At 44.2% G+C, this 14,794-nt stretch overlaps 1 protein-coding gene across 1 annotated transcript in view; it reads right to left on the reverse strand.

Annotated features, from left to right (window-relative positions):
* Nucleotides 1-14,794, reverse strand: part of REC114 (REC114 meiotic recombination protein) — a gene marked incomplete at both ends in the record, with an annotated part of 91,222 nt that overhangs the window by 56,153 nt on the left and 20,275 nt on the right. The window contains one exon of the mRNA XM_080930372.1: nucleotides 8,000-8,089. Within this exon, the coding sequence (XP_080786498.1) occupies nucleotides 8,000-8,089 (90 nt within the window). The remainder of the gene's footprint in view (nucleotides 1-7,999; nucleotides 8,090-14,794) is intronic.

Here is a 14,794-nt window from a genome sequence, read left to right on the forward strand (position 1 = left end):
AAATTATAACACAACTTAATTAGTATGCAGGCAGAGGGTGTATAAATCTTAATAGCACCATAAAACTGCAACTTAAATATGTTATAATCCAAACATGTTTGCTATTTTATGTTCTTGTTTTGTAAAAAGGACTATGTATAAATTGACAAAAACTATCCCTTAAGGAGTAAAATACTCTTTAAATATGTATTCTTAGCCTTATTACACTAACACACGCATGTAATTTTTGAAAGTTGAATGCTTCATATTCGGAAATAAAAATGCACACACATAATGGAAGTAAATGTTTGTAAAACATAAATCTGACAAGAGGTTAACACCCAAAATATGTAAGAAACTCAACATAACAACAAGTCTAAAAAGACTGAGTCAACAGGAACTGAGTACTTTTTATTTATTTTTGTTTACTGGGATGGGTTCTCTACTACCCTGTAGCTCCAGGGAAATCTGCTGCTGCCTTTGCCCCTCCAGGAGTACCTGCGCTTACATGGGTACCCACTCGTGTGGAGGTCCACACACACACACACACACAGAGAGAGAGAGAGAGAGAGAGAGAGAGAGAGAGAGAGAGAGAGAGAGAGAGAGAGAGAGAGAGAGAGAGAGAGAGAACTCGAAAGACCACAGGACAGTAACTCATCCCAGTTTTGATGCTCCCTTTCAGACTGGCTGTTGTCTGCGCAGGGAAACTACATTTAGATTTGCTAGCATTTGCTCCAGGGACCTCTAAACACCGTGTGCTAAAGGCTTTACCAGAGTGCGCTCTCTTATTGAGAAGCTTTGGCATCTCTATAAGGTGGAGCTTAGAGGACATCAAGTCACTAGGGGAGTGCCCTTGAAAGCCGAAGCAGAACCCATCCCTCTCCTCTTTTGGCTTCCGGGGGGGGGCACAAATGAGCACTTTCGTTCCTCTGAGGGCCTCTACCCAAAGCAATGAGAGCAACTGATCAGAAACTGGGAAGGAGCCAAAGAAACATTTTCCTCAACGGATTACCTCAGGCATTTGCCAAGGATGGGAATCTGAGTGACGCTCTGTTCTTTGCCTCTGTTCTTTGTTTCTCAAAAGGGATTGTTTAGCTGTTGGTATCTCACCGAGTCTCTCTTGTGTCTTGTGTATCAGCCTCTTGTCAGACTCACAGCTGCAGACATCCACTCCCATCGTATATTGCGCCTGTGTTTTCCTGCTTCTTCTGCTATGGTCGCTGAGTTTTAAATCTGGAGTTGAGTTTTGCTGAATGCCTTTTGGCATCCATTGAGATGGTCCTTTTACAAATTCTGTTACTATGATAACACTTAAAGATAAACACCTTTGGTTGCAGCACCCAGAAGCCGATACAGACAGATCTCTGTGAACTTGAGACCATCTGGTTTACATAGTGAGTTCTTGTGATATTCGAATTGGACCTCTTCAGAGACCCCTTGAAAGAGACTCACAGAGGCAGTGATCGATGCAAAGGCAAGAGGCAGTTTAATTATTCCAACATGTCGGGGTCATTCCACTTTGGGGGGGGGGGAGACGACCCTGAGCAGATTATAACAGGGGATTTTATACCTTGCAAACAATTGGGGCAGAACTTGAACAACGGTAACTAGGCAGGTACTACAGACATCTGGTGGAGCGGAAACCACTTCAAACTGACTCAGTGTACCATACAGAACTTTCCCAAGGCAGGGAGTCGGGGGGAGTCGGTTGGGAATTGCAGGTAGCTCTGTCTGATAGTTTGTCTTGTAGCTGTTCTGGGAACTAAACTAGCTTTTTTCTTCCTGGAAGGGAGGGGTCTTTGTGCTTGGAGGATTGTGGTGGGATTTTCCCACTGGCCTTAGACTGACCCCAACTCTGGCTTTTTCATTATGAGCTGCTGGGAGCTGAACTCGGGTCCTCTGCAAGAGCCCCGCCCCCCACTTGTGTCTTAATATATGGATTATTAAAAAAAGATAAAAATATACTGTTAGTAAGAATACAGAGAAAAAGCAACCTGGTGGTTGGTGGGGCTGGAAACACATGGTCATGATGGAAAACAGTTACTAAAAATTTAAAGAATTACCATAGGACGCAGGCATCCATCCCATTTCTGTGTACATGAAAAGAAAAGAGCTCAGCCCTTGGAAGAGACACCTGTGCTGTCATGCTCACTGTGGTACCATTCATGACGGCAGAGAGGTAGAAACAACCTAAGTGTCCAGTGGCAGCTAAGCGGATGACAGAATCATGACGTACACACACGGACTGTTGTGACTTGGCAGAAGGAATCTGAAGGAACACGAATGAACGTGGAGTCTATTAAACTCAGTGAAATAATCAAGGGGCAAAGAGAAAAGCATTTCAGGCCTAGGAGGACAAATGTCTCATTTTTCTCTCTCATGTGGATTGTAGCTTTGGAATTTGAGACTTATGTATTTAACTTGGAATGTGTACAGCAACCAGGAAGGTATAACAGGGCTGTGGTTAGTTAGACGGGAAGCATGAGAGAAGAGAAAATGGGGAATTCTGGAGGGAGGGAGGTACAATGGGAGGTCCTGAGGGGAAGGGTCATGGAGAGGGCTCATTAAAACTAGAGATGGATGAAGAAGTCACAGGGAGTCCTACTACTCTATAAGCTAATTTTAAAGATGCTGTCTTTTTTTTTAAGTTTGGACAGAAGTACTCTGCATGGGTGGATGATGCAAATCCCAGAAGGCATAGGTGATCAATGCAAACCCTTCCTCTATGTGCCAGGCAGATAGCTGGCGGAGAAGAGTCACCTGATCTTACCCAGTGGTGAGCCCTGAGGCCAGGCAAGCTCTTGCTTGTGCACACTGGTGTGGCAGTGCATGACTCTGGTGGGAACAACCCATCACCTTCTGCTTGTGTTTTGGACCTGCTCCTTAGGAGAGAATTCAGAAGCTATAGGGAGGGGACTCACCACTGCTGTTTTGACAAATGGATGTGATATTAACTGCCTTCTGTATTAGACAGGACTCTCTAGGGGAACAGAGCTAATAGAATGAAGATATACCAGAGGTGCGGTGGCACACGCCTTTACGCCCAGCACTTGGGAGGCAGAGGCAGGCAGGTCTCTGAGTTTGAGGCCAGCCTGCTCTACAGAGTGAGTTCCAGGCTAGGTCAGCTAGACAAAGAAAAGCCCTCTCTCAAAAAATGTGTATGTATGTATGTATGTATGTATGTATGTATGTATGTATGTATGCATGCATGCATGTATGTATGTATGTATGTGTATGTGTGTATGCATGTATGTATGTGTGTATTTATGTATGTGAGTGTATGTATGTATGTGTGTGTATGTATTATGTATGTGTGTGTATTTATGTATGTGAGTGTGTGTGTATGTATGTATGTGTGTGTATTTATGTATGTGAGTGTATGTATGTATGTATGTGTGTATATTTATGTATGTGAGTGTATGTATGTATGTGTATGTGTGTATGCATGTATGTATGTGTGTATTTATGTATGTGAGTGTATGTATGTATGTGTATGTGTGTATGCATGTATGTATGTGTGTATTTATGTATGTGAGTGCATGTATGTATGTGTGTGTATTATGTATGTGTGTGTATTTATGTATGTGAGTGTATGTATGTGTGTATGCATGTGTGTATGTGTGTGTATATATGTGTGTGTATGTATGTGTGTAGGTATTCATACATATATTATGCATACATATATAGGTATACACACACATATATATGTATATATAAAGGAGATTTATTAGACTAGCTGAAAGGTTGTGGTGCAGCTACCTAACTATCTACCAACAGAAGGTCCAAAAATCCAACAGTTGTTCACTCCACTAGGCTGGATGTCCCAGCTGCTCTTCAGTACATGCTGGAGTCCTGAAGAAGTCGGCTCTAATGCCAGTGGGCTTGCTACTGAGAGCGAGGAGGCAAACAGAGCATGCTTCCTTTTTCCATGCCCAGCCCAGATTAAAAGATGATCTTCTCGTTTCAAATGACTTAACAGAAAAAAAAAACTCCCTCAGATGTGCCCAGCCATTTGGGTCTTAGTTAATTAATTCCAGGTGTAGTCAAGGTGACAACCAGAAATTACCATCATGCCTTCTAAACATCCGTGTTTAGAGAGACGCTGCCCCCGGCCTTGATGAGAACTTTCCCTCAGCAATGGCAACCAGTGAAGGCTCAAGGTGCTCGGCCCTAGACAGACACCTGTACCACCGCTTCCAAAGCTCGGGGACTATCACAGAAGAGGGGATGCAAGAGTCGGACGACAGGGAGGAGGGGTGTGCAAAGCATCTTGTGGGCAGAACACGGCATTGCAATCATGAGCTCGAAGCAGCTCTGGCCACCTGCGCTGGGCCTGTCAACATTCAGTCGAAGATGGGAGGAAGCTCCTCGGACTCTATTCCTCCTGAGGAACCTACTGGCTGTTGACAGATGCTGAGGGAAGGGTCTTATGCACTGTATACGCACTTAGTGCCAATGGAGGCCGGAAGACAGTGTTACACACCCTGGAACTGGACTTACAGACAGTTGTGAGCCACCATGCAGGTGCTGGGAATCAAACTCGGGTCTTCTGGAAGGGCATCTCCCTGGCCCTATATGCAGACTCTTAAAAGGCTGAATCTAAGCCGGGCGCTTGCCTATAATCTCAGTACTTGAGAGACTGAGGAAACATTCATTACCAGTTGAAGTCCAGCCTGGGATTAGAGTGAGAAAAATAAAAGTAAACAAGGGGAAAAAAAATCAATTCACAGAAGCAGAGAGTAGGTAAACGGCCACCAGAGGTAAGGAAAGGACAGAGCACAATGGGAGACGATCTACGGGTGCGGGCTTCACCGCATCGAATGAGTCAGATTCTAGACACCTAGTGTAGGGCATGTGACCAGTGGGACACATGACATCTGCTGAGAGAGCTCGCAGACACACGTAGGCGACATGCTTTTATCACTTTCTACCTTAGTCTCTCACTAAAACTGAACCTCACTGTTTCAATGGGCTAACCAGTCAGCTCCCGGCTCTACCCACCTCCACCTGCCAGTGCTGTGTGCACACAGGCCACGCCTGCTCTTACACGGGTGCTGGGGAACTGACTCAGGTCCTCTGGCCTTCCCAGCAAGTGCTTTTGTCCATGAAGCCATCTTCCTAGGCCCAGAGAACTCAATGTCGAGATAGGTGAGTGGGACCTCTCTCCCTGTAATAAACGTTACTATTAAACATTTCGAGAACTAACATTAATGTTAATATGTTATTAGAAACACTCCTTCTCATGTCTACTTTCCTGTGAATAAGCAAAGACATTGCAAGCTAGAGACTCACTCGGGCTTCCAACCGGCAGCTACCGGGTTCTCTCTCGCTGCTCTTGCTCCTTGGAGAAAAGGCCTGCCAGTGGATCAGAAAGGTTAAACCAGTCTTACTCCAGAGCCAGGTACTCTGAACATGTCACGAATGCCTATAGGACAATCACAGCTGCTTGCCCCAGCTCCTGAGGGTGCAGTCCAGGCATGACGGTGTCAAGAACCTGGTTCAGGGCTTTCCACATCATCATTTCCACCCAACCCAGAGGTGGGGCACCTCCGTCAGCGCAGCAAAGCAAGCTGTTCGGCCAACTGGTGAGCTGGCTGGCGGCAGCCTCCTCTGCTTTCCCCAACCCCACCCCATTCTTGCAATTTAAGGTCCAGGAGTCTTTGTTGTTTGTTCCTTCTATTTTTGAGACAGAGCTGTCCTGAAACTCACTCTGTGTAAATCAGGCTGGCCTTGAACCAAAGGAGATCAGCCTGTCTCTTCCTCCCATCGAAGACTCTTCTCGTAAGTGGTCTTTCTTACCTACTTTTTCTGAACTAGGAACATGAAAAGAATTGGCTGCTGTGACGGGAGCAGAGAGAACTGTGACAATAGAGTGGCCAGCAGCCACCCTACACGAGAGGAAAAGCCAGTTACATGGACAGCCATGCTAGGGCGAGGCCTAAAGGCCACTAGCTAGCAATGGCAGAGGAGGCAGTGGCAGAATCCCAATGCCACTGCCCAAAGCTGAGAAATCCTGGCTTCCTGGGCCTACACAGGGCTCTAACACTTGCCCAGGATTAAGGCCAGTACCAGAGACTGACACATGAACACTAGAGGGCGCCACCCACCACTGCTGCTCCTACCTGACTTGTAAGTTGTGGCTGCTTGTTACAATCAAATACTGGGTGATACAAAAGCTCACCAGGGGCCCACAATGAAAAAGCTTTATATTTATACAAGACTTGTATTCCCATAAAATACTAACTTTCTACACACATACAGAGAATTTCTAGCTATTATAAGACACTGCTGTGAGAAATTAAAGCAGATATAAGTAAGTAGAGAGTTAAAATGTGCCCACGAGTTGGAAGACTCAATAAATAGTAACAAGTACATTCTTCCCAAATTGATTTACAGAGTCAAAACAGCTTTAAAAAAAAAATCAAACAAGCTTTCTGGTGGGAAAGCTCATTCCAAAAGTCCCATGGAAATGAAAATAACAAATACCTTTAGAAAAAACATTGAAGAATTTACAAATATGATTGAATTTATGTATTACTGTAGCCTGCATCAAATAACTGCAGGGTAGAATCGCTCTCACATTTCTTAGCAAGAGTTGTTTTGAATTCAGTAAGCTTGGTTTTGTAAAGTCAATGAAAAAAAAAAATCACTCCTCACATGATACAAAGAAACCTTGACTAGTTTTTTAGCAACATTGTACAATGCCAGATGAATAGAAAGCAAGCATGGGGGCGGGGCTTCTGTGGATACCACCAGTCAGCAAGATCCATGACTCTAACAGGGAGAACCAGCCAGACATCTCTCAGAAACAAAGCCACTATCTAGAGGAGTCTTTCTATCAGCTACAGAAGCCTAATCTTTCTAAAACCATACTAGCTCTTAGGGTAGCAGGTAAAGAGAAAACAAGGCCACTCACACAGAGATCTTAAGGACACAAAGGATGCAAAGCTGGCTTTGCAGGTCTCACAGTTACTGATGACACTGTATTTCACTTAGTGGAAGAATGAACCATTCTAATACACATATAGGAGATCTTGACACTGTATTTTAACACATGTTGGAGGGCATATGTATAAGTTATGGTCTTTACGCCTAGCCTGCTTGCTTATGACGATTCTCACCAGAGCGGTAATCTATAATGACAGGGGAGTTTGCCTATGCTGGGAACTCTGATATCCTCATGTTCCTACTTCAACAACAAGAAGGTAGACTAGCTGCCCAGTAAGTGAATAATTTATGATACCATGTAGATATTTAGTAAATATTTGCTATATGATCTTATGGCATCTATATAGATGCTAGGCCCAGGAAATAATGTAATAATCTCATATAACCTTCTCTTTCTAGGACAATTTCTTAGATCAGATTAAAGTTAATTGTCTTCTCTTTATTCATATTGTTTCTATTAACCAGACCCTGAACTTCCCAGCAAAGCGATCAGAGACTGGATGATGCTCCTCCCTCTCCCTGTCCCTCTCTCTTTGCTCTCCCCGGTCTCTAGCTCAATAATGTAGACTGGCCTCTGGCTGTCCTATAACCTACAGTAATTCTCCTGCCTCTGCTGTATGAACATGGGAACTGCATGCATGTGGCAGTGCACCCAGCCTGCATATTTTATTCTACAGCTTCCTAAAATATCTAATACTCCAAATAAGGAGGATAAGCACTTCTTTATAGAGTCAGCATTGTACAGAGGCCCTGCCAGTGAACAGCAGCATGCTCTGTTTTCTTTCAGCTGTTTGTTTTGGTCTTGTTTTTACTTTCTCTACCTGTCTTCAATCAATTTTCCCAACTAAGAACTCTCTATCATTTTGGCTAGTTGCAATCTTTCGATCACTAGATCCAAAATTCCTTCAAGGCAGGAAATAACCGGTACGTTTCTGAATGTCCCACTACTAAAACATGCTAGAAAATCCTTAGTTAAATAAACACAATGACTTTCAGTAAGGCTAAAGAACCCTGAGGGCCCAAAAAAATGACAGCTACAAATGTAGACTTGGCTGTTAGCCATTCTACTCACCAGCAGTGTCTGTCCTTGGGAAATGAAGAAGTGGCCGGATACAACGATCGTGAGAACAAGACACCCAGATTCTTCAGTGGATTCAAAGACCTTGAAGAGAGAAAAATGTGACAGTGTTTTCATGACACGCATAAAAACAATTCTGAAAGATTACTTTCTCAGATCAAGCATCCCATCCAAACCTTCCGTTGCATTTACTCTGTAACTGGTTCCCTTGTGTTGACACACCTCCTCATATATATTATGGTGAAAGATGTACTTTCAAAAAGTAAAATTAAAACCCAGCATTTCAAAAACACTTAGAAGCCCAGATTAATAGAGAGAGCTGGGTCTTGAGCTGAACTGTTTTCAGTCATGTTTAAAAAAAAAAAATCATCTCTTCTAGGGGTATAAGTTTCCTTTCTATATAGTGAAGGTGATCCTTCCCAGAGTCACTGTGAGACCTCGGTGCTGTTTGTCTTGAGCTAAGCAATCCACCTTCATCACCCCACAACCTGATGCCTTCCTTTCCTGACCTCCAGGGGGTCAATGCTATAATGTTCCACAGTGTACAGCATATCCCAGCCCTCTGGGTAGCACCAAGCCATCCCTTGGGACTTGTTGCCTCTCAGACATTAACCTTTTTGGGGTAGTCCCATTGAAGAATTTGATTTGCAATCAATAAAATGTTCTGAAACTCGTCACCTATATTGGTAAATCTTATTTTCTACTTTTTCATCTTGAGCCTAAATAGGAGGCCTTGGATTTCTCTCCATGACATTTTATTTTGTTAGATTTATGTGGTATACTTTTCCAGACTAGTGAGCTATAGGGGGAAAACTAAGGCACGTATATGAAAATGTCAGGGAAGACATGACCACACATCGAAGAGAGTTGGGCCTTAAGGGACTGAATGATTAAAAGAAGAGAACAAAACAAATAACAGCATAAGGTAGACAGCCTTATATAACAAACTTCACTACTTGAAGTTTAAACAATTACCATACTAATAACTGTAGCTCAGGATATTTCATAAGGTCTCACACTCTCCCTTATGGTTTCCTATGCACATTTCAGAATTTTAGTTATGTAATAAACTCACAATTTCTTGAATTTTAATTAATTTAAAATCCCAAACTTCAAAAGCCAACATTTTGGATATCAAGAGGGATGCTGTAAACCCTGCCCCACCTCCTTCATTGGCTACTCTCGACCCTTTCCCCACACTGGGCCCTTGTTATTTACAGAGCATGCCTCCCACCAGTTTATATGAACGACCTCGGATGCCTTATGATCACTTAGAAACACAGCTCAGTTTTCAAAACTCCCGTCCAGACAATACGTTTGGATAACAAAACTTTTAACCATATAACTTCAAACGTTTTTACTTTATGCAAATGGTGTGTGCCTGCCTGTACAACACCGTGTATCTGATGCCTGTGGAGGCCAAAGAAAGGTATCAGATACCCTGGAACCAGAGTTAGGGATAACCGAAAGCTGCCACGTGGGCACTGAGACTCAAATCCAGGTCCCAAGGAAAAACAACTCAGGTATATCTGCGGCCCCAAAGTATCCAAAATATATATGTGCACTTCCTATCCTCCCTAAGATAACCTCCATCCCGACTCCCACCAACAGGTTTGTTTGTGTTTGTTGAGACTGGGTTTCACTATGAATCCCTGGCCATCCTGGCTCTGTAGACCAGCCTGACCTGGAATGACAGAGAGCTGTCTGCCTCTGCTGGCATTAAACACATGCACTGCCACATTTGGCTTCCAACAAAACAGTAATAAAAAAGTTCTGTATATGTGTATGTGTCTGTGGGTATCCACACTGTTTGGGTTCCCATAGAGGTTAGAAGGCTGGGGTTACAGGCACGTATGTGCCACCTGATGTGGGTGCTGGGATGTGGAGTTGGGTCCCCCAGAAGAGTAATAAGTCCTAACTACTAAGCCGTCTCTTGAGCCCCGATATGCCAAAGTTTTACATTTATTTGGCTTCAGCAATGTTGCTGCATGTGCATACAGGGAAATGGGTGTGAGCAGACACACACACACACACACACACACACACACACACACACTTTCAGTACTGCAGAATATCACTTAACAACTATACCATTTTGTTCATTTCTGTTAGGGATTTTCCCTCTAAATATAGTTTTTGTGCAAAGTACACAGTTAAGAGGAAACTTAAGGGTTCTTTGGAAAGTCGGTTGGATGGTGTTTTGCTGAGTCAAACACGTGAGGGAATGTTTAGCTGAAGCAGACACAGGAGATAGGATGTTGCTCTGCTAAAGCAAGCATGTGAAAGGACACGTGATGAAGAATTCTTTGCTAACAGCACACATGTGTTGGTCCACCTTACATTGTATAGTTGAGCTGCATTTGTCAGGACTCCATAGAAAGAAACACACCAAAAACAAACAAACAAACAACAACAAAACGGTGCTGTGCTGTTGCTTCTTGTTGCTTCCACAGACTAGGGCTGACTGGCAGAGCGATGTCAGCTGAGACAGATGCGTATGCTGAGGAAGGCACGTGATGTTTGGAGGGTATAAATAGGACTTGACAGACAGTGATGGAGGCTGAGCGAGGCTTGCTTACAGAGCTGGCTGCGCAAGGCTTGTGGGTCTGTGTTTTCTCTGATCGTTGCTTCCCTGAGAGAAGCACAGCTGAGAACTTCTGGCACCCCTCCTGGTCCCTCCTGCTGACTTGCGCAGAGGCTGAGACATGGCTGTCTCTGCTGGGTAGTACCACTGCTGTTGACCCATTTTTATCATCCTGACTCTACGGAACTGGACAGCTGATGTGTCTGTGAAGTGTTTGCGAGTGGGTCAAGCTGCCGCCCGAATTCCAGACAACACAGACGGGAGGTGCTACAAAGAACCTTTCTAAGCAGGTCCACTCCCCACCCCAGCCTCTACCCCTGAATCCTTTCTGGTGGGTGGTGTACTGAAAGGGAGGTTAAAGCATTTAAGAACCATCATTAAAAATAGGATTTGAAAAAAAATTAAAGTTACAACACTGTTATGAATATTCTCGTTAGTCTTGGGATCATCATGTTAAAGATGCTATTTCCTTCTAAACGACTGAGTTATGATTATGGACTTGGAGGAAACAGTTTAGACTTTCCTGGCCTCCCATCTTGTTGCCCACAATCGCTCAAGGAACATCCTTATACACAAGTGTCACAGATGTCTCAAATCTAACAGTCCAAAAGTTGAGCTCCTTACCTTCTCCTACACTGATTCGCCCTGACTGTCAGTTTTCCTGCCTCATAAATAAATTGTCCTTTAGTTCTTTAGGGGGAAAACCACAGAATCATTCACCACCACCACCACCCCTTTTGCAATATCCAAATCTAATCCATCAGCAAATCCTTTGTGTCAAAATTTACAGAACCAGACAATTCTTCTCAGGTCTGGCTGCTTGTATTTATCTTCACCATGGCCAGCAAGGCTACTAGAATAACCTCCAGACTGGCTTCCTTCCTGTTCCTGCTTCCTTCTCCAATACAGTTTATTTCTATCCAGGAAAGTAGCCAGAGCGATCTGCAAACATGGAAGTCTGATCCTGACATTTCTAGCACAGAGCCCTTCAACGACTCCCCTTGTTCCTAAGCCTCACGGCCTCTCTGCTCCTCTGCCTGCCCTCTGACCCCCATGGGCTCCTCCTTGCTTCCTGCGTTGCACCTGTGGGCACGTTTAGGGTTATAACCCTCCATTTTAGACCCTCAGTGCTACAGAGAGTCTCTCCTGGATTCCTGCACCAGTCTCTCTCTTCTCCAGATCACTGCTTCAGTGCACCTTTCGGTTGAGAGCTCCCCCCCCCAGTCCACCCCAGCCCCTCCCCCAGCTCCATTTTTTAGTTGTCTACTGGGAGCATATTTTACTCTCCAAAAAGACTGAGAGGGATCCCGGCTACATATCCTAAGGTCTCGGACAGTGCCTGGCATTTAGCATATAAGTAGCATCTTTTTAACTGGATAAAAGAGCTTGAAATTCCAACGAAAGCACCATATTAAAATGCACCATTTTCAAAGGAAACAAAGGCGTTTTCAGGAAGAACTCATCATTAGGAGAACTATACAAGGGAAAGGGGGGAGGGGAGTTAAAAAGCCATCCTTCATACAGAAAATGAGATCAGATGAAAACTAAGATCTCTCCAGAGGGGAGCAGAACTGGAAACAGCAATCACCTGGTGATCATATAGGAATTTTTTACCCACATACCATCAAAAGTTAATAACTGACGTCATACACGGAACTCGGTCCAAATGAAGGAAGAGTCAACAGAAGGAGACGGTGGGCGGCTCAGTAGGTAAAGGCACTTGTGGAAGATTGAAGACACCCAAGCTCAGTACTCTGAGCTGACGTGATGGGAAAGAGAATTGACTCCTGCAAGGTGTTCCCTGACCTCCACAACCTGCCCAGTGCCTCTACTCCAAGCAAGCACATAAATAAATATAATAAAAGTAAAGTTTGGATGCCTGGCCGGAAGGCCTGCAGGCAGATGCTATCTGACCAGCTTGGCTGCCATCTGAGCCCAGATCCAGTACTTTGAGTTGGCCTACCCCAACATATACCCCATCTAAGAGATGCTGGACGGTGTTGAGATGCAGAACCAGATGTTATTACTGAACAGGGCGTGTCCTAGGCCAGCCAGCCTGCCCCCAGAATGGAATCACGGTAACTGAGGAGAGTGTGGGCAGTTTCCCTGCCCACGAGCTACAACACCAAGTTTGACCTCTCGGAGCTGAGGTCAGTGGCATGTGCTGAAGCCAGAGACCATTTGCATGTCCTGTGGTCTGTGTTCTTCTTGCCAGACTCCATGTGGAAGTCCATGAGCCGAGCTTCTGCTGACTGCAAACTCACAGTTAAGAGACTTTGAAGGCTTCTGTGACAACCTCTACCCCCCAAAATTATTAAGTCGACCGACCAGAAAGCCATCAAAGAGAACTCTTTTAAAAATTGTGATAAATTTAGCATTTTCTTTGACTGATGTATCAATTTCTCCTAAGAAATTGACAATTTCATCAACTGTATCGTCTAAGCCTGAGATTATCTCTTCCATCTCTTGTATTCTATTGGTGATTCTTGCATCTAAAGATCCCTTTCCTAGATTTTTCCATCTCCAGGATTGCCTCAGTTTGTGCTTTCTTTTCAGTGTCTTGATGTGCCAGGGTGGGCTGATATGGCTTGGAGAGGGGAAGGGGGAGAGACTCCATGAGGGGCTGCAATCCAGATGTTAAATAAATAAAGGAAGAAACATTGTGATGCTGAAGTGTAGCTCTCCCCCCACAAATGATGGCTTCTTGCAGGGGTGTAGGTGGGGAAGAACTCAGTTTTAAGGGGCTGGCCACTGGGAGTTTGACTGGACACCTCTCTCTCTCTCAACTTTTTATTCACTCTTTGTGTCTTTTTTTTTTTTTTTTTTTTGAGACAGAGTTTTTTTGTGTGTAGCCCTGGTTGTCCTGGAACTCGATCTGTAGACCGGGTTGGTCTCGAACTCACAGAGAACCTCCTGCCTCTGACTCCTGAGTGTTGGGATTAAAGGCGTGTGCTACTACTGGGGGGAAAAAGTTTGAAATAAGTAGATAAATTTTACATTTAAGCCAGGATACTGGTGCATGTCTCTGATCCCAGCTCTTGAGAGGCAGCCAGGCAGATCTCTGTGAGTCTAAAGACAGCAGACGGCACACTTAATTTGGGGCTAACCAGGGCTATATAGTAACATCCGGTCTCCAAAAACAGTCAAACAAACGAAACACAAAAAGGATGGGCCAAATGAATATACAACAAATAGCAAAGGACAAACAATCCTGTTGATACCACAATAAATAAAAATGGTTCAAACATCCCGGTTAATGACAGAAGCTGTCAGATTATACTAAAAACACCTTTTCAGCCGTGTGTGTGTGTGTGTGTGTAAGGGGGGAGGGAGGGACTGGGTGAGGGTTAATACACATTTTTAATCCCAGCACTCAAGAGTCAGAGGCAGGTGAATCTCTTGAGTTCAAGGACAGTCTGGTCTACCGAGCAGGCTTCAGAACAGCCAGGCTCACACAGAAAAACCCTGTCTTGACAAAACAAGCAAAAAGACACCACCAACAACAACGTTTTTCATACAACATATTTTGATCATGTTTTCTTCTCCTTCATTTCCTCCCAAATTCCTTCCATCACCTTAACCACCCAACTTTATGTTCCTTATGCGGTCTTTCAAAAAACAAGTAAACACAAAAACAAAAATCAAAATAAGCAAGCATAAGGCCATGTCTTAGTTAGGGACACCATTGTTGTGATGAAACAGCATGACCAAATGCAACTTGGAGAGGAAAGGATTTATTTGGCTCATAGTTCTACATCGCTGTTCATCATCAAGGAAGTTAGGCAGGAACCTGAAGACAAGAGATGATACAGAAGCCACGGAGGAGTGCTGCTTGCTGGCTTGCTCCCCATGGTTTTCTCAGCTTGCTTTCTTATAGAACCAAGGACCACCAGCTTAGGGTTGGAACCACTCACAATGGGCTGCACCCTTCCCTATCAACCCCTAATCAAGACGATGCCTTACAGGCTTGCCTACAGCCTGATCTAATGAAGGTTATTCCTTCATTGAGGTTCCCTCCTCTCAGATAACTCTAGCTTGTATCAAGATGACATAAACTACTCAGTACAACTGACCCCTGGTCAACTTGACCCACAAACACATTACTGTTAATCTCATCAAACTTGGGACATTCAATTCTAGCCCAAACTTCCAAAGTCCTACCACAATCCTCCCAAGACAATACAGTTAAATCTGTCACATGATCC

Source organism: Micromys minutus, assembly GCF_963924665.1.
Source record: "Micromys minutus genome assembly, chromosome: 16".
Taxonomy (NCBI): domain Eukaryota; kingdom Metazoa; phylum Chordata; class Mammalia; order Rodentia; family Muridae; genus Micromys; species Micromys minutus.